Source organism: Fusarium keratoplasticum, chromosome 11 (assembly GCF_025433545.1).
Source record: "Fusarium keratoplasticum isolate Fu6.1 chromosome 11, whole genome shotgun sequence".
NCBI lineage: Eukaryota > Fungi > Ascomycota > Sordariomycetes > Hypocreales > Nectriaceae > Fusarium > Fusarium keratoplasticum.
The window spans coordinates 2237394-2254364 of record NC_070539.1 but is presented as its reverse complement, the minus strand read 5'-3'; the positions used below and the strand labels follow the sequence as shown (position 1 = coordinate 2254364).

Below are 16971 nucleotides of genomic sequence, written 5' to 3'. Positions count from 1 at the left end.
CAGAAGTCCGATGCTCTTTTCTCCGGGGCGAGTGCAACAGATCCAACGCGTATGGTCCAGGCAAGCGCCCAAGATGGCACCTCGTCTTATTGGGCGTCTGTGGAAAGAAGTCGTTCATCACAAGGCAGACAATATTTTTACAACACCGCAGGATCCCAGCCGCAACTACACAGCGTCTACGCCTAATAACCGCCGTCTATCGCGTTATATGGACGAACAATGCAGGAGTCGTCTGATGATGTACTGCAAAGAACTCGAGGCCTCCTCCAATCCGGCATCTCCTACACTAGACTCTACGTTTCCTGTTGTAGAGATTCTCAACTCCAGTGTGGACTTTTTCTTCCAGTTCTTTCATCCAATCTTGCCTTTCATGCACAAGAGCACATTTGATGCAGGAAATACTCCAAGTTCGCTCTTGCTTGCAATGTGCCTGGTTGGCCTCTCTTATTTAGACCGGACGCGTACGAGAGCCTTTATCAGTCGATACCTTCAGGTACTTTCTCTTTGCCTCCTATCAATGTCGAAAATCCAAGCGTTGATTGACTCTTTAGAAATTGATGGGTGCCTGTCTTGGCAACCTGGCATACCGGGCTGTCGGCCAATGTGCGCCATCCGAGCTACTCGCAACTCTTGCATCCATGTTGGTCGTGGCGTATCTCGCTCTAGGATTTCGTGTATGGGATTCCTGCGCATGGATTTGCTTCCTGCCCCATATTGAACTCCCGCTGACAAAGCCAGGATGATATCGATGAGTGTCAGGCACAGATGATTTGTGCAGAGATGCTTCGCGTAAGCCATGACAAAGTGTCGCACTGTACTCTACAGATCACTGAATGAGCTTTCTGTGACTAGATCGCGGACAGACAGGGCCTCTTTGCAGCGAACGAAGGTGACGATCCAGCCGCTGAGATTCGTCAGGTCCCTTCAGATTCGGGTGGCCTTTGGAAAGCCTGGGCACGGGTCGAGTCTATCAAGCGGTACGTTCCCTTCCTTTGTGAAGCCAGTCAACTAATGGGATGCAGTCTGATATTCTGTTTCACCTGGCTGGATATGGCATACGCCCGCCTCATAAAAACAGCTGGAGTGATCGACATAGACAGTATGGAGCTTCATCTTCCATGCGATGATGAACTATTCGATGGTTCAACAACATCTGCAAGCTTTCTGCAAGCTATCCAACAGGGCGGACAGCTGACAATGCCGCGAATCAACATGTGCAATATCCATGCAACTTCACCATCGACCCTCAATAACAACTCGGCCCAGATCTTACTTCGCGCACTCTACCTCAAGGTTATGGCTACTCGCTCTAGGCTCTTGGAAAAGACTTGGCGTCCGGGGCTGCGTCAAGCAAGTCCCATCGAGGCGTTTGCTATGGATAACAAGGCCAAAAGCATACTGTCTGATGTCCTTCTGCTACCGGCTACTCATGGAAGCATTCTGAGTGGCAGAAATCGAATGAATGCGCTAGGCTGGAACTATTTGTGCATAACGCTTACGGCGGATATAGAGCTGCTCGAAACTGCTTCCGGTCGTGATGGCTTGGAGGCTGCCTCGGCAGCCCTGGTAGGTGTTGTGGAATGGTCCCGATCAACAAGCGCTCGAAGGGCAGTACTCCATGCAGCGCAAGTATTTGACATTTTGGATTCGTCACGGATCCGCGAATCACATCTCACTCGGCCTGACCTTGTTCTGTTTGTTTCGGCGCTGGTAATCAGCCAGTACGTTCTCGTATCTAGCCATAAGAATGTCCCGCTGGGTGCTCCCACATTCGAGCTGCTGCAAGACATCGACTGGGCCTTAATAAGAGATGATGGCCTGGGAGCTGTCACGGGGCTTCTTCCCCCTAGTTCACCGTTAGAGCATGAACGAGCGCCAGCCATGTCGAATACACCACAAAGCTTCTTGCAGCAGGGAGGCCCAATATCCTTCGGTGGAGAGTTTCAGAAATTTGGACATATAGCCGCAAGAAGAATGGCGAGAAAGTTCGCCCACTTGATGGATGGCTTCGGCAAATGGGACGGATGCAGCTATTCCCGGCTCCTGAGGGCCATGTGTGGATTCGTGGGCGAGGATGATAGAGAATACTAGGCAAAGGCTTAAACAGGTCTGACACTGGATATCTGAGAATGGACAACTTAGTTGAATCCGACCTTTACCAAACAAGAAATGTTCCAACTCTGTTCATCCCCCATGACAGCGACTAAGTCTATTCCTTCCGTCCAAATTGCCCCTTGAGTTTGCCAGGATCAAAGTCTGAGTGCCTAGGAGCCCAAACCGTGCACGAAAAGACGCTCTTCAACCGGGATGAACGTCTTGTCGTGGGCCGGTGCACCAGTAGGCGTTCCGAAAACCAACTGTGCTTTCAATGACCACTGAGGCAAAACGCCCCACTGCCCAACGATTCTCTGATCGATAATGGGGTTAATATGTTGCAAGTTGCATCCCAGGCCCTCAAGACTGAGTGCCGTCCACATGTTAATGGCTTGCATTGCGTTATTGTGCTCAGAAAACTGCAGGAGATGCCACGTAAATCGCGGATTCTTCACCTGATATTCACGAATCACGTCTAGATCTTCAAAGAAAAGTATCTATCGAACATTAGAAACGGCCTGGCGGAAGAAGTTTGCGGGTCATTGGAGGTGCATTCACCGTGCCGTATCCTGCTTGGCGCTGCAGCAATTTCTTCTCATACTCTTGATAGGTTGCCTCAGGCATGGTAGCCTTGAAGCACTCTTTTGCAATCTCCCAGAACTTGGCGTGCTCATCTCTCAAGAGAATGACCAATCGAGTAGCCTGGCAGTTGAAAGAGCTCGGCGTATGCTTGGCCACCTCGGAGGCGATCTCGACAATTCGAGCATCACTTATTGGGGACTTGGCCTCGAGTGAATAGCAGGTTCGACGGCTCTTGATCTCAGCAAGAAACTTGCCCGCCATTCTTTAAGGCTTGCAGAGATGTTGAGGGTGGATTTGAACTCGCGAGGACTGATTGACAGCGATGAGGAAGAAAGTTAGACGTCTAAGGTCTCCTAATATTTCGATTCATGATAAAAGCACTGATAACTCAACTCTCCCTAGGCCTAGAGGCCCCACCATTGATGCGGCCCCATGTTGCGGGTGCCCCATCTCTTGGGTCCCCCACATTCTGGAGTGTGGTGCCCCATCTCGTCCTCTCTCATGGCCTCCTCTTGTACCACGCGCTATGGCGAGGATAGCTACATAGACTAGTCTCATGCTGAGTGTTAAGAGATTCTATTTCTTCGTTGTTGTAGTTCCAAGTGTCTCAAAGTTGCCTTGAAACCTCTTTGCTAGCACGCTCTTGAACACAAGCTTGTTGAAACTTCCCCAACGATACTAAAACCTTTCAGTATGGCGCAAACCGTTCTCGTCCTCGGTGCAACTGGCACTCAGGGTAAGTTCACCCCTGATAACCCAGCTTAACTCGCTTGGCTGATCCCTTCAGGCGGATCTGTTGCAAAGCTACTGCTTCAGTATCCACAACAGTACCAAGTCCGATGCCTTACCCGAAACCCAGATTCAGACAAAGCGAGAGCCTTGGCTGCACAGGGAGCCGAGCTGATCAAGGCGGACTTGACTATTCCTTCGACCTTGCCAGAGGCCTTCCAAGGTGTCTGGGGTGTCTTTGCTGTCACTGACTTCTATGATACGGTCGGTCACTTCGGATCAACATCCTGGATCGCTTAGCTCACGTGTGAACCTTTTAGGCCGTCCTTGATGACCCCATGAGCGAGGAAAAACAGGGCCAGCATATTGTTGAAGCGGCAATGGCAGCAGGCGTTGAGTGCTTCTTATGGAGCACACTGCCAAGTTCCCGCGAGATCTCCGGGGGCAAATTTGTGACTCGATTGTACGAAGGTAAGACATTAACTCCCTGGAAGAGCGAGTGTGAACCAACCAATTCCAGGCAAACAATCCGTCGACGCTGTTATCCGGGCAGCTGGCCTCAAGGGCTGTTTTATCCGGACTGGAAACTTTTATGAAAACATGATCTTGCGTAAATATGCCTCTTATGACAAGGACACCGATGTTATCACCATGACCCGACCCATCATTGGGCCCGATGCCGAACGTTGGTGGATTTCTCCTCACAATAGAAGTCAGATTATTAATCAGAGCTCTAGTCACATCACTTTATGTCGAAAAAGATCTCTCGGCTGTCTGTAAGGCTGTCTTTGATCAGTGGGAGACGAAAAAGGCCAGTCTCGACGGCAAATATTTTCTCGCCAGTGGGGCCCGCGAGACTATGGGGCAGATCAACACCGTCCTCGAGAAGGGTTTGTTTCCTGTGCTTAAGGCTAAAATCTACATGTACTAATGATGCAATTGAATCAGTCTCTGGGAAGAAGGTCATTTACAAGGTCAAGCCGACGTGTGGCATTCCAGATCGCGACATCATGCTGCAGTTGTACAACAACGTTGGCATGTACCCTGGAGTCGAAATCCCGCCTCCTGAGGTGCTTGAGCTAGGAGTGAAACTCCACAGCGCCGAAGATTTTATTAAGGAGAGACTGCTTCCGCATCTTGGTATTTCGCCGGTGAATTAGGCAGGCTCGGCAGAGAAGGAGGCCATGGGTCATTGTCTTCAATCGCGAGTAGGGGTCAACATACGACGCAGTCAATCATTTGAGATCTTAGTCAATGGTGAATCTAGAACACAGCTCTGACTTTCTACACATGTGACATGCTATTGAAAATTGGGCAAACGAATGAAGCCCAGGATGATACTTGCTAAATAGCGCAGCCCCTTAGACCCTCGAGCAGCTAGCCAGTAAAGCAGAAGCGGCCTCCGGTATGTGTCCCCTCCTGGTTTGAGAGGACTAAGCGAATGGGTCTGGACTCTGGAAGCACGAAACTCTATTCCATTCGACAAGGGGTATCCGGAAATTCCGTCCAGAATTCCGAGTGCCCGAGGCCCGCAACCAATCCCACCCATGCTTGACCAATCCTCCCTGATCTGGGGTAATGACTAGCTGCGCACTAATCCATGAAAAGCTGGGCAAGCGAGGTCAGCCTCCCACCCATCTTGAACGGCATGGAACGCCTTCGGACGCTAGTTGCGCCTCAACTCGCGGGGCAACGAGTTCGCGGGGAAGCGGGGAAGCGGATCCATCACGGCACGAAGGTGCAGTAAGCAGTCTTGATCTATTCCTTGCAACCTTGTGTTGAGCTGTAGGAACTGTCTGCCGAGGATCCGAAGCCAGCTTCACTTCACTCTGTATCCATCTGCGCCGCGCTTGCCACGCTTTATTCCCCTCTCTGTCATCCCTCAGCTTGGTCTCAGCACAATGTCGTCGTCAGATGCCCAGGACCGTGGCGCCCGCAACGAAGACGGCGGCCAGGACCCCTCAGGGGCTCATGATGGGCCAGCTGTCGCACCCTGTGATAACGAGAATGGAGACGAAAAGCGAGGTGATGTCGTCGAAGTCGCCACAGGTGCCAGTGCTGGTGCTGAGTCTCTTGAGAAACCGGAGCGTCCGGTAAAGAAGATGAAGAGGGGAAAATACATATCCAGAGCCTGGTATGTCAAACCTGTTGCTGCCGGTTGTCGCCGAACAACGTATTGATAGCCCTTGCCACAGCACTTCTTGTCAGCAACGCAAGATCAAGGTCAGTTCTTTTCTGCTCCCGACTCTCCCGCCTTCAGTCACCCATGCTAACCTTTTGAGCGATATCAAGTGTGAAGGTGGAGACCCATGTCGCCAATGTTTAATAAAACAGCTACCATGTCTGTCGTCCGCCCCGAGAGGAAGTGGGCAGCAGGGTCGACGAGACTCTAGGGCGACTGCTGGAGAAATCCATGTCCAACCTGGAGTCGGGCCACTTACTATCTCAGCTGAAAGGTAAGAGCTCTGCATCTAGCCCTAGATTGAACACATCAGCTCATGTATGATCAATATGATAGCACCATCAGCTCTGAGATCTTAGCTCGCTTGGACGCCGTAGAGCGTCATTTGCGTCTCATGCGACCGCCCGGCTCTGACTCGACCATTCCTCCTCTCAACCACATTTCTCCCGACGAGCAGCTCAAACATTCTCCTGCGAAACTTCAGAGTGCCTTAGAGGCAGACGGCCAAACGTTTGCTGGGGAGATAACTATGAATCCGGCGTTCGAAGACGACAATGAGACCTTGGACCACAACAGTGTTGTATCTTCAGGGTTGCGGCTCGAGCATTCCTCACCCGCCTCTTCTCTCCACCCTCCGGCAACGTCCCCAGGCGAGTTGGGGGTTCGAAAAGGGAGATGGTGGTTTGATAGCATCCTTGCACAACACGGCGTCAACATCGACGAGAACCAATCGAGATACTATCTACAAGTCTATTTGGACGAGATCCATCCCATGTATCCATTCATCCATCCTCCTGCCATATGGGAGACGTTCAATGAGATGTGGCAATACTCTACTCCCTGGCCCACAGCAGAATCCGCAGAAGGGGAACACATGCGGGTCTCGATGGCTTTGGTGTGTTTCTGTCTAGCCCTCGGGCGATGCAGCATTTCATCAAGGATTGCCGATCCAAGTGGTGTCTCATCGTCTGGTTGGAGCTTGTATTGTGTCGGGAAGAGTCTCCTCCAGGATTTGCTCGAGACTAGCAACACGGCCACAAAGTCCCTGCTTATGCTGCAAGTTCTGATCGTAAGAGTAAGTGAACTATACAGCTTGTTCTTATTGGAAGTATTCCAGAGAATAGCTATACTTACTTTCTTCAGGTTATCTATCTGTTTCGTCTAGATGCGAACCAGAAAGCTGCTAGGGTCCTGGCGCTCACCGTGTCTGTTGCACACACCATAGGGATACACCGTCAAAGTACCATCGACACCATGCCTGCGTTTTACAACCAGCTATATTGTCGGGCGTGGTGGGTGATATACATGATAGATCGTCGGATAGCCCTCGAGTCTGGCAAACCGTTCCTCATTCAAGACAGCAACGTGGACACGGCACTACCGATCGACCTCAGCGATGAATGGATGACTAGATTTTCGACAAGAAACGAGACCATGGCAGAATTGCAGCATGAGATCACAGCTGAGGTTGATCGAGACATATTGCCCTCGCCGATACCTTATGTTGTTGCTATGATTCGATATTCTCGTGTGGCGGGAAAGGCTTGGGAGGTGTTGTACGGCGTCAAAGCATCTAGTGCCCCTACATTTGCTATGGTCGAATATGTCGATACTGTTCTTTGTAAGCTGCTAGATACAGCTCCCAAGAACCTGAGGTACGACCCGGACGAACCCTACGAATCCCAATTCAGCACAAGCTTGCGATGGCAGATCAAGCAGACTGTTATTCTGTCCACGGTAAGTCCCATACATTGAGGGCCTATTCCTTCTACCATCGGCTAACAGTTGAGGTAGTGCTGCACATATCTTCGCCTTTTAATACGAAGGCCCCTTTTACCCAGTTCGAGGCCACTGAGCCTCACCGAGGAGGACGACCTGGAGTCGTCCATAGAGTGCGCTGGCCTCGCCGCAAAGATCCTCACTGCCCACCAAAACATTAAAGATGACCTCATCAAATATAGCTTCGCTCTCAGTCACTACGTCACAAGCTGCGCCATGATTATGATCGCATTGGTTTCCAGGGAACTGGGTTCCAAGAAGAGATATGGCTCCCTCGTGCTGGCAGCAACCCAGTCTTTGATTCTGTATAGCCACAAGGTCTGGGTCTCCGGAAAGATGACGCGCTGCGTCTCTAGGCTTAGTCGACTAGTACACCAAACTCTGGCAGGGAACATGAATGATAGCCACGGGCGCCTGAGCCCAAAGAGCGTGCGACGGGACTCGCGGACCGCAAAACCGCTGCAACAACTCACGCCCCAAGCAGAGGATCAAGAGCCGTACCGGATTTCATCCAGACCAGGGACTTCCATCCTCCATTCAAGTGACCTTGATGGTTCAGTCGATGCGGTTGGAGGGGGGGCACGAAGGGAACAAGGATCAGATGCCTTCTCATACAACCCTGATGCAAGTGGCGCATCAGTCGAGAGATCAAGCGCAAATTTCAGAAAGAACGAGCAGCTTTCTGCATCATGGATGGCTGGACCAAGTGGCGACAGTCGGAATAGTTGGGTCATGTCAGATTTTAACTTTGAAACGTTCGGGGAGCAATTTGGGTCAAATGGCGTGGGATTCTCAACATTTTCAGGCAACGAGAGGCTTGATAATACGAGAGATGCCAATTCAGTCGCTGATCGGGATTATGGTGAGGCGAAGCTGGGCGTTTTGGGACTCAACGGCGCCTTCAATCTCGATATGGACATGGACCCTGCTTTGATGGATCTCTACGATACGTCAACGATGGATCTTGATATACTAGGTTCAAACCTGTTATGAGATGAGATTTATGATTCAATGAGAATTTGAAGTGAAAATTTCGGTCCAGACTGGAATACAGACGCGTTGTACTGGTAGTCTTCAACGTAGACCTTTATTAAGCTGCTCTACTCTTGACACCTGGTCCTTAACATGGTTCATGGCCGCACTGAGAATAGAACAAGTATCGTGTTGCTTTTTCACACGGAAAAGCGCTCACCAAGGAATGGTGCTGTCAGAGTTCAATTTGAGTGTGGCAAGGCCGGTCTACACTAGGCAGTAGACCGAGGTGATATGAGTTTCGCCCTATTTTATACATTTCCAGGCAAGCCAAAACCCCTTTGCTTCTTCTTCATTTCGGTAGTATCCAACTCCAGCTGCGAGATGACGTCTCACAATCTAGGGACAGTCCCGTTAGACCAGATCGAAAGTACATGAACTCTTGCCAGGCCATCAGTGTATCCAGCGCCTCGCCCTTGAACACTAGGATTATCACATTTATGCAATTTCCAACTCACGCTTGGCATTTAAATGCTCAGATGATCTTGTCTCTTTCCTTGAGTCGTACATTGAAGCCTGCCTGTCTCACAAACCAAGCATTATGCAGCTTCCAGGGCGTCTCTGGATTCACCAGCTCAAGCTAGAACAAAAGCAAACGTCAGATTTCGTTAACTCCTAAGTTTCTGTGATTACTGACCTCAAACCTCCGAAGGATTGTCGGGACGAGCTTGTAGAGCTCGAGCAAAGAGATATTCTTGCCGATGCATGTCCTAGCTCCCGCACCGAAGGAGAACAGACAATTGCTCATCCGTCGTCGTTGCTCTGGAGTCGCGTCTATCCAGCGTTCGGGTCGGAAGTCCGCGGCATCAGACCCAAACACCTCGGCGTTTTGATGGATGACCCACGCAGAGCATCCGGCGATGGTACCGCCGGGTAGGAAATGACCAGCAATAGTGACTCCGCTGGGTGGAACTATCCTTTCCATTGTAAGTCCGACGGCAGGATGGCAGCGTAGAGCCTCGTTGATCACGGCGCTGAGGTACGGCAAGTCTCTGACTTCTTCCCATTGGGCTAGCCCGTCCTCTCTCGAGAACCTCCCAGCCTTGCTCTCCCTGGTGAGCTCATCAAGCAGTTTGTCCATCTTTGATGGATCCCTCAGCAAGTAGTAAAAGACAGCTCTCATCGTTATGCCGGTCGTATCGGAGCCCGCAAACATGTTCGCGACTGTCAAAGCGAGAACCAGTTGTTCCGTGATGAACTCGGGGTCCTTGGCTCGCGCTTCTTTGAACCGATTCAAGAAGTCTCTTCTCGGAATTTTCGAATTCCCCGATTCTTCTTCGCGCTGGCGTTCGACGACATGCTTTTTTGCAAATTCTGCAACAGGGGCACTCGAGTTGAGTAGACCGTTCTTAGCCATCCAAATCTTGATCGGATTCTTGATAAACAAGCGGTCGAGGAAGGGAATTTGGCCAATCTTGTGAAGATGTCAAATGTCAGCCAGTTGCTCTAGACATAATCAGGGCTGAACGGATACTCTACTTACCCATGACACATAGTTCAAGAAGCCTTCCAAATCTCGAATGATGTTATCAACATCACGGCCTGTCTCGACGAAACCCAGGCGCTTAGAAAAGGTCAATTCACCAATCACGTCAAACGCATAGTATTGAAGCCAAGCCCCAAAGTCACATATGCCCTCGTCTCCTGGTCGGTCGGCAAAACGAAGCTTCAGCTGCTTGAGAAACTCGGTTGAGGTCGAATCGACAAACGGTTCAAAAGCAACCAAGGTGCTCATTGCATATGCATTCGAGACAGATCTGCGGAGCCTTGCATGATATCTGTCATTGGCCGTGTTGAACATGGTCTCGAGTCTGTTCCCCTTGGCTAAGGCCTGCTGCACTGGGTAGAAACCTGACTGTGCGTGTAGCGTTAGCAACCAATTCTGCCATTGCGTGAGCTCATTGTACCAAAATTTACCTTTGAATACCCAGAACTTGGGCTGTAGATGATCTTTATCGCCTCCGGATCCGCTACAGATACCGCTCGCGGGCCCAGTCTAACCATCGGACCGTACTTTTTGTGCAGTTCGATGTGCACTTCCTGGGCCCGGCGCCCTCGGACAATGAAAAGTCTCCATAAGTCTGTGAAGCCCGCCAGCCACGGGCCGGGGATCTTGTTCAAGCCCTGTCCGTACTTGTTCACAAGAAGACGGAGAAGGACGCCGGCAAGGAGCCATAAAGTGGCGATGCCGAAGGAATGAGGGATGAGAAGCTCGAGAATCATTTTGGGAATAACTTATTGATGATTGGCTTCCATGGGGTAGTGTACACAGCTCAGAAGTAACAAAGTAAGGCCTGTTTTAATGTTATCGTCGGTATATAGATCGACATCACGGAATGTCTCCGGAACTTTCTCCGGTCTTCTTCCGGCAAGCCCGGAACGCATAACAATTGGACATGGCAATGCCTAACAGATGAAGAAAACGACGCGGGAGGCATGTTCACAAACAATGGATTCCCTTCAAGACGTAAGTTCTTAAAATAAAAAATACTCTGTATAGTCATAGATGGATGTCGCCGACAGACCAGAGGCCCTGTGTCAACCGGCTTGATTGTTCTTGCTGCTATGATTAAGAGACATTGCATTAAATGATTAGCTTAATGCATAGATTCTGAACTTGAGTAGTAGACGAGAGCGTTCCGGAATTCATATCTCGGAATTGAGCAGCAGTGCCGTGGCCACCATGTCGAAAAGGGTTCAAGTTTACATCGCTTGTTGGTGCCATTCCGGCTCCTTGTTACCGATCCCATAGAGTTAAAATTTGGGAAATCAGGGATAGGCTGGGAGCCACGAGGTGTGACTCCAGCTTAATCCAAATAAAAGCAGTCGTCGGTACGGCCCCATGTCGTGGGGCATCCGGAGGAACAGCAACGGTGGCCTCTCCCCCAAGTCAGCACCCCAAGACATGTAAGTGCAATACCTGGGCCACAATTATCTGCATACGCTTACTAAAACTTTTGGCTAATTAGAATATTCCTGATATACCCTATCCGCTGACGAAGTAAAGCTTTCAAGCGCCCACCTCGAAACTTGCTACAGACACCTAATGGATCCCTCACCGACAGATTCGCATTCGACGGACGCTACTAGAGGCATGCCTATCAAGCGATATATAACAGGCCATGATCATGACATCGGGGAAAGCATTTATGTCGACGCCCCTGAGCTACATTACTTCCCAGTGCCAGGTTTTGGCACAGCAGCCCGCTCTTATGCAACAGCGAAATTGGCACCCGACCTGGCAGATGACGAGGATTTGAAGGCGCATCTATCACATGACTCGGTTGTCGGCCGCACGAGGCAAGAAATAATCGTGCCTCCTACCAAGTTGAACCCTCATACGGGCGAGATGGAACTGGGAGGAGCCAATGTCGTGAACCTAGATCTTGACCCTGGTGCGGTAGGGCATATGCACAGGACTGTATCTCTGGACATCTCGACCTGCGTGATGGGTGAGGTCTACCACGAACTTGATAGTGGACAAAGGGTTCTACTGAGAGCTGGGGTAAGTTCTATATTTCTCTGCCAACTATAATACTCCATCTACCTCTCGTTTCAAGTTGCTTTCCACGTTTTGCTTCGTAGGCTCTCCACGCTTTGACAATACCTTGACTAAATAATTCACTACTTCAACAGGACCATATAATCCAGCGTGCAACAATGCACAGGTGGATCAACGCCTCCAAAGAGCACCGCGCTCGGGTGATCGCAGTTCTCCTACCCTGCCCACCTTTCAAACTCAAGGATCAATACGTGGAAGAGGAGCACAGATTCATTCAACATTAGTTTACCTCTTAGCGTTATATTCCATGGAAGGAAAGATGGATGTAGTAATTTGCTGTGCAAGGGAGGCCCCATCGGCGTTCCAACGTTCCTTGGGTATTTACAACGCCACACCAGCGCTTGCACCGAGAAGCGCCCACGATTAGCAATCAGTAATTTACGGCTCTTCACTTTAATACCGTCACGTGTTGGCAATTGTCTCCTTTGCTCTTGTGGCTGGGCTGTCTTCTCGAGACTTCTGATCAAGACAACAGTGTGGACAGTCACCTTCCTGGCCTATTCTGGCCATCGCGTGATGATGACGATTACTTTGTTGGTTACCACAGCTATTTCTTCATTTACGCCGACGCGGAAATTAAACTTCTAGGTGCCCGTGGTGAGGCATGTAATATTTACCTTGTCAGATTTGGCCCTATCCCCCAGAAATAGATAAAGGACGAGATTTCCCAGATCGGCCCGATGGAACACCCTATCCATTCGGGATAGATCAAAGCTAAGGGCCTAAGCTTTAAATAGAGCCTAGGTGCTTAGATAGAGATGAGGAAGTATATATTCTAGGAGCAAGAGGCTAGTCAAGCCACGAGTAATGATCTAGAGCTAGGCTAGGAGTCCTAGTAATTTAAGGAATAGGGTCGATTTCTTGCTATAATAAAAACTATAGTATAGATGAAAAGATGCAAACAAGTGTATCCCGAGGTATATAAAAGGGAAATCTCTTATCTAATCTTATCTGGATCGTTTAGTTATCAGGAGCGCTGAGTCAGTGATCTGGACCAATAGCGGAGGACCATTAAACTGCCACAAATGCCTCAGATCGAGACTCACTGCCCCTGAGTATGTTATACACACTTCGCTTGCCAGTCTCTTTGCTCTTCCGACTTGGACTTTCATATACGCAGAATCTCCCGCGCTGTAGGATACGAGCCTCGTCCCGCTCCTTCAACACTAGCATGACCTTGCCGATCAGGACCTTCCTCGCCTTTCAGCGAGATGGAAAGCTTTCTACTCTTCAGACCAGGGTAGTGGCGGTGCAATCCTATGGTGATCTTGAGCAACATAACCAAGATCTTTTCAAGCAAGGCACTGAGCATGATTACGCCGTCATCACAGAACAAACCATCTTTCATCCCCAAGGCGGGGGCCAACCTTCAGATGTCGGCAAGATGACGGATCAAGGTGGCGCATGTTTTACTGTCGCGGCGGCTCGAATGGATGCAACAGGCAACGGTCAAGTCTTGCACTTTGGACGATTCAACTCCCCGGGCGACACTTTTAGTCAAGGCCACGATGTGAGCCAGGTGATCGACCTTGAACTACGCCTCCTCTATTCACGATACCATACTGCTGGTCACGTCCTCGGCTCGGCAGTCAACCACCTCCTAAAGGACAAGATCGACGATTTTGACGAGCTGAAAGCCTCACACTTTCCTGATTCCGCATCGTGCGAGTTCCAGGGACTCATTGAAGGAAAATGGAAAGACGTCATTCAGCAAAAGGTGGACGAGTTCATCGCGGCAAAGATGCCCGTTGAGATCGACTGGTGGGATGAACAGGATTTCCGCGACAATGGATTGGAGCGTCTGACGCCTGACGCGAGCTTCGTAGCTCCTGGGGAGAAGTTCCGCGTCGTCAAGATTGTTGGGGCAGAAGTGTACCCCTGTGGAGGAACCCATGTTGACACAACCGACTTGTGCGGCGAGACCAAGGTTAAGAAGATATCGAGAAGCAAGGGCAAGTCAAAAGTTAGCTACTTGTTGCCGTAATCTCGAGGGATTTAGCCGAATTCGACCTGGTTTGTCCGCGGTAGGAGACATAGCTATATATAGCCAATGGGTTCTCGTTATACCAACTCGACCAGTTGCGTTTCCCTGTGTACAAAGCATCCATCGACAATGGCATCTGTCAATTCGGTACCTTTCTCAGCCATAGCTTCCACCAGGAGCATACCCAAGCGACGGAACCTTGCTTCAGCTACTTCACCAGTTAACCTCACATGTAACAAAAACCATGGCTTGGAGTCTTGACTGGAGCTAGCTGGTACGGCAGAGCCACAGGACATCAAAATATACCTATCATTACCTTGAGCAGCATCTTTCGATTGGTCACCTGAATCAGGGTAGTAGGTGTAGATGGACACCGCATGGTTGGTACTGTCATTCTGCAATGACCTGAGCAAACCCCAGTGTACAGGGCCTCGTAAGACCAGTGCTCCCCGAGAGCGGTTCCCGAAAGGGCTCTCGACACTTGCAGCCTCATACACCGTAGAGACAATGCTAACATAGTGATGGGTTGGCTCTACCGTCTGGCTTGTAATCTGCACAGGCTTGCTGCAACCAGCCCACGGCCAGGAGGGTATAATGATGGGGAGTCGCCGGATGTATCCAGGGAGATGGCTTGCTTTTTTGTCATCTTCTTATCGACAAACCATGTCAGGTCTTCCTGGAGATTCCACTTCCACAAGCCAGCCAGGTATCTCTAACTCGTATCACCTAGAGAGAACTACGCCGCCAGCCCTGCTATTGAGGGAAGTCGGTCAGACGCTTTGGTCAGATTCGTCTTGGTGTAAGCCTCGACGACACGTTGCCACCATCGCCGAGGGCGGCCTTGGTCATGGGTCGTGCCAGAGAGTAACTGGAAGTGAGCCGCCTTCAGAGGAGCTGGAAAAACACGGTTGTTAGGGTCATCTCTCTCAAATCGATCGTACCAAGCCTTCTGGTATTACCTACTTGAAGAACTGTCCAAGGTGTTTGTAAAAGATTAATTCGTCAGAAAGTTTCATTCACAATCTACTCCTTCTAGGCATTCCCAGAGAAGCACATGGGTGCCGAAGATGAGGAGCCGCTTGGACAGCAACCTCTCTTGAAGCACCCAACCGCGAGCGAGCAAGTCGAGTGACTCTCATGGAGGGCTGCTGTCTGCTGTCATGAAGTTGCTATTAAGGGTGCAACCCAGGCTAAAATGTAGAAGAGGCCTCCATAAGAATAGTCGGGTGCGTAGATGCCGGCCATCTGGCTTAGTTATCCCCTCGAGGGCCAGGCTTCAACTATAACAAATAACACATTATCAATACGTCATAGCATCATAGCATCATATCTCAATGCTAACACAGTGCTAGGTTCGGTTGTCGACTTGAACATCTCGAGAGACTCGCTAGTGTACGACCTTTGCTATCTTTTGCCCATATAGGATCTCGCTTTTGTCCAGGCACTGCAAGGACATGCGTTCAAACATTATGGGGGGCTCCCATTTGGCCTGCATGATAGGATGGAGGATCTAAAGCGTGGCACCAGTTACCGCGCATCCATGGCATCGAGCAGCCCGGGCTGCAGACATTGCCTCCACCTTGAGCCCGGAGTCGGGGTAACTGTTGAAGGCTCCAGAGCAATAGGAGCACTCTTCGGTCTGGGGTGAGAAAAGTCACGAGTAGAACGACAAGAAAATAGATACAGCGCGAATTTTTGCACAACCCAGGAGTTGCATCCATCCGGGCTGTGCATCGCTAGGAGACGTCGCAGTGGTTGCCAAACCTGGTTCAAGCAGCATCGACGACCTATGAGAAGCATCCAAAAAGCAGCCCGGCGCGTATTAAGGCAACACGCTCAGTGCCTGGCGGAATAGTTCAGAGCATAGAAAAATGGGTTAATGAGGCTTGCCAAGATACACTATCTGTCTGACTTGCATCCACGCGAACAAGGCTGCAGGTAGGCACTTTTGCCTCTGGCCAATCCAACCTACCTTATAATATCTCAGCTTACCCTATACATCTACTCATGATCTTACATTTGCAGTCCAGCCTCCTTGATCAGCGTTGCGATTGACAAGTGAGTTACATGTGTGCTAATAGCCATATCAAGCTGCTGCTTTGGGCGTGAAACTCCAGTCTCTGTTTGTCAGCGTTATAAAGCGCACTGGGGCTTCACTCTGTCCAGACGATAATGCGCACTGCCACACCAAGAAAAACTCTGCAGCTGTGCCATCCATCCTCTGCCAGCATGGCAGAGCTAGTGCTGCAGCGTCCGAGACACGCAGCGGAACCGCTGCTACCTGCTAATTGTAGATGGATGGCAACCCTCTGCAGATTGTGCAACCCAGCCCCGAGGTGGAGACTTGACAACAAACCTACAGGCATCATATCACCTCCCAGCACGCAACTTGAAAGATTTGTGCGCCTTTGACATGTGACGGACTCGTTTTGGCCAGGGAGTAGAGATTTCTCCACTGCAGTGCACTCACTTGAAACGCTAAGAGGAACATCCAAGCCTTGTTGCCCACCAAACTGAGCATGCATGCACCTTTCAGCTACTCCTCTCATCTGGCAGCTTGGGTGCTACCCCCCTGTTTCTTCTTTCTCTTTTCCTTTTTCTTTCTTTTAGTCCCACCAATGCGGTGCCACCCGCGCGGTTAACTCTTCCGTCTAGACCGAGCCCACCAATCAATCACCTTGAAGCCTTTATCAGACCCATAGAGTCCCAGCAACTTGACTACGCTCCGCATGCAGGGCAGGACAAGTTAGATCGTTCTAGACGCATTGAAAAGTCTCACGTAATTGATTCCAAGTTGAATAATGTCTGAGGTTCATCCATGTTACCCTGCAATCAAGCGGAGCTTGAACCAGTAAGCGCTACTCGTCACCAACAAAGGCACGGGCTAGAATTATCTGTCGTACGTGTACCATCGGGCGTGATTGTGCTAAATTTGTCTTTCATGCGTTTAATTTATTGTCTGCAAGGTATCCAGCAACTGTTCTGTTGCTTGGACCTGCGTTTCTCATTCCCAGTCGACCTCTATTC

General features: G+C 50.2%; 6 protein-coding genes across 6 annotated transcripts; 4 read left to right on the top strand and 2 right to left on the bottom strand.

Moving 5' to 3' along the window:
• Window positions 1-424: 424 nt before the first annotated feature.
• NCS57_01357000 (uncharacterized protein) lies at window positions 425-2091 on the top strand (the record flags this gene model as incomplete). The annotated part of the gene is made up of 5 exons (XM_053063200.1): window positions 425-493; window positions 552-674; window positions 739-789; window positions 853-977; window positions 1023-2091. The coding sequence occupies 5 exons, from the start codon at window positions 425-427 to the stop codon at window positions 2089-2091; spliced, it is 1437 nt and encodes a 478-aa protein (XP_052908095.1).
• Window positions 2092-2264: 173 nt separating this feature from the next.
• Window positions 2265-2937, bottom strand: NCS57_01356900 (Nitroreductase domain-containing protein; the record flags this gene model as incomplete). The annotated part of the gene is made up of 2 exons (XM_053063199.1): window positions 2265-2591; window positions 2653-2937. 2 exons carry the CDS (start codon window positions 2935-2937, stop codon window positions 2265-2267), a joined length of 612 nt encoding a protein of 203 aa, XP_052908094.1.
• A 432-nt stretch (window positions 2938-3369) lies between these two features.
• Window positions 3370-4565, top strand: NCS57_01356800 (NmrA domain-containing protein; the record flags this gene model as incomplete). Its single annotated transcript, XM_053063198.1, has 6 exons — window positions 3370-3412; window positions 3464-3669; window positions 3726-3876; window positions 3926-4090; window positions 4143-4295; window positions 4354-4565. 6 exons carry the CDS (start codon window positions 3370-3372, stop codon window positions 4563-4565), a joined length of 930 nt encoding a protein of 309 aa, XP_052908093.1.
• A 741-nt stretch (window positions 4566-5306) lies between these two features.
• NCS57_01356700 (Zn(2)-C6 fungal-type domain-containing protein) lies at window positions 5307-7763 on the top strand (the record flags this gene model as incomplete). Its single annotated transcript, XM_053063197.1, has 6 exons — window positions 5307-5539; window positions 5924-6482; window positions 6585-6662; window positions 6731-7324; window positions 7382-7684; window positions 7737-7763. The coding sequence occupies 6 exons, from the start codon at window positions 5307-5309 to the stop codon at window positions 7761-7763; spliced, it is 1794 nt and encodes a 597-aa protein (XP_052908092.1).
• A 1110-nt stretch (window positions 7764-8873) lies between these two features.
• On the bottom strand, window positions 8874-10621 carry NCS57_01356600 (uncharacterized protein; the record flags this gene model as incomplete). Its single annotated transcript, XM_053063196.1, has 4 exons — window positions 8874-8978; window positions 9036-9812; window positions 9882-10253; window positions 10316-10621. 4 exons carry the CDS (start codon window positions 10619-10621, stop codon window positions 8874-8876), a joined length of 1560 nt encoding a protein of 519 aa, XP_052908091.1.
• A 2510-nt stretch (window positions 10622-13131) lies between these two features.
• NCS57_01356500 (AA-TRNA-LIGASE-II-ALA domain-containing protein) lies at window positions 13132-13944 on the top strand (the record flags this gene model as incomplete). The annotated part of the gene is made up of 1 exon (XM_053063195.1): window positions 13132-13944. One exon carries the CDS (start codon window positions 13132-13134, stop codon window positions 13942-13944), a length of 813 nt encoding a protein of 270 aa, XP_052908090.1.
• Between the last annotated feature and the right edge of the window lie 3027 nt (window positions 13945-16971).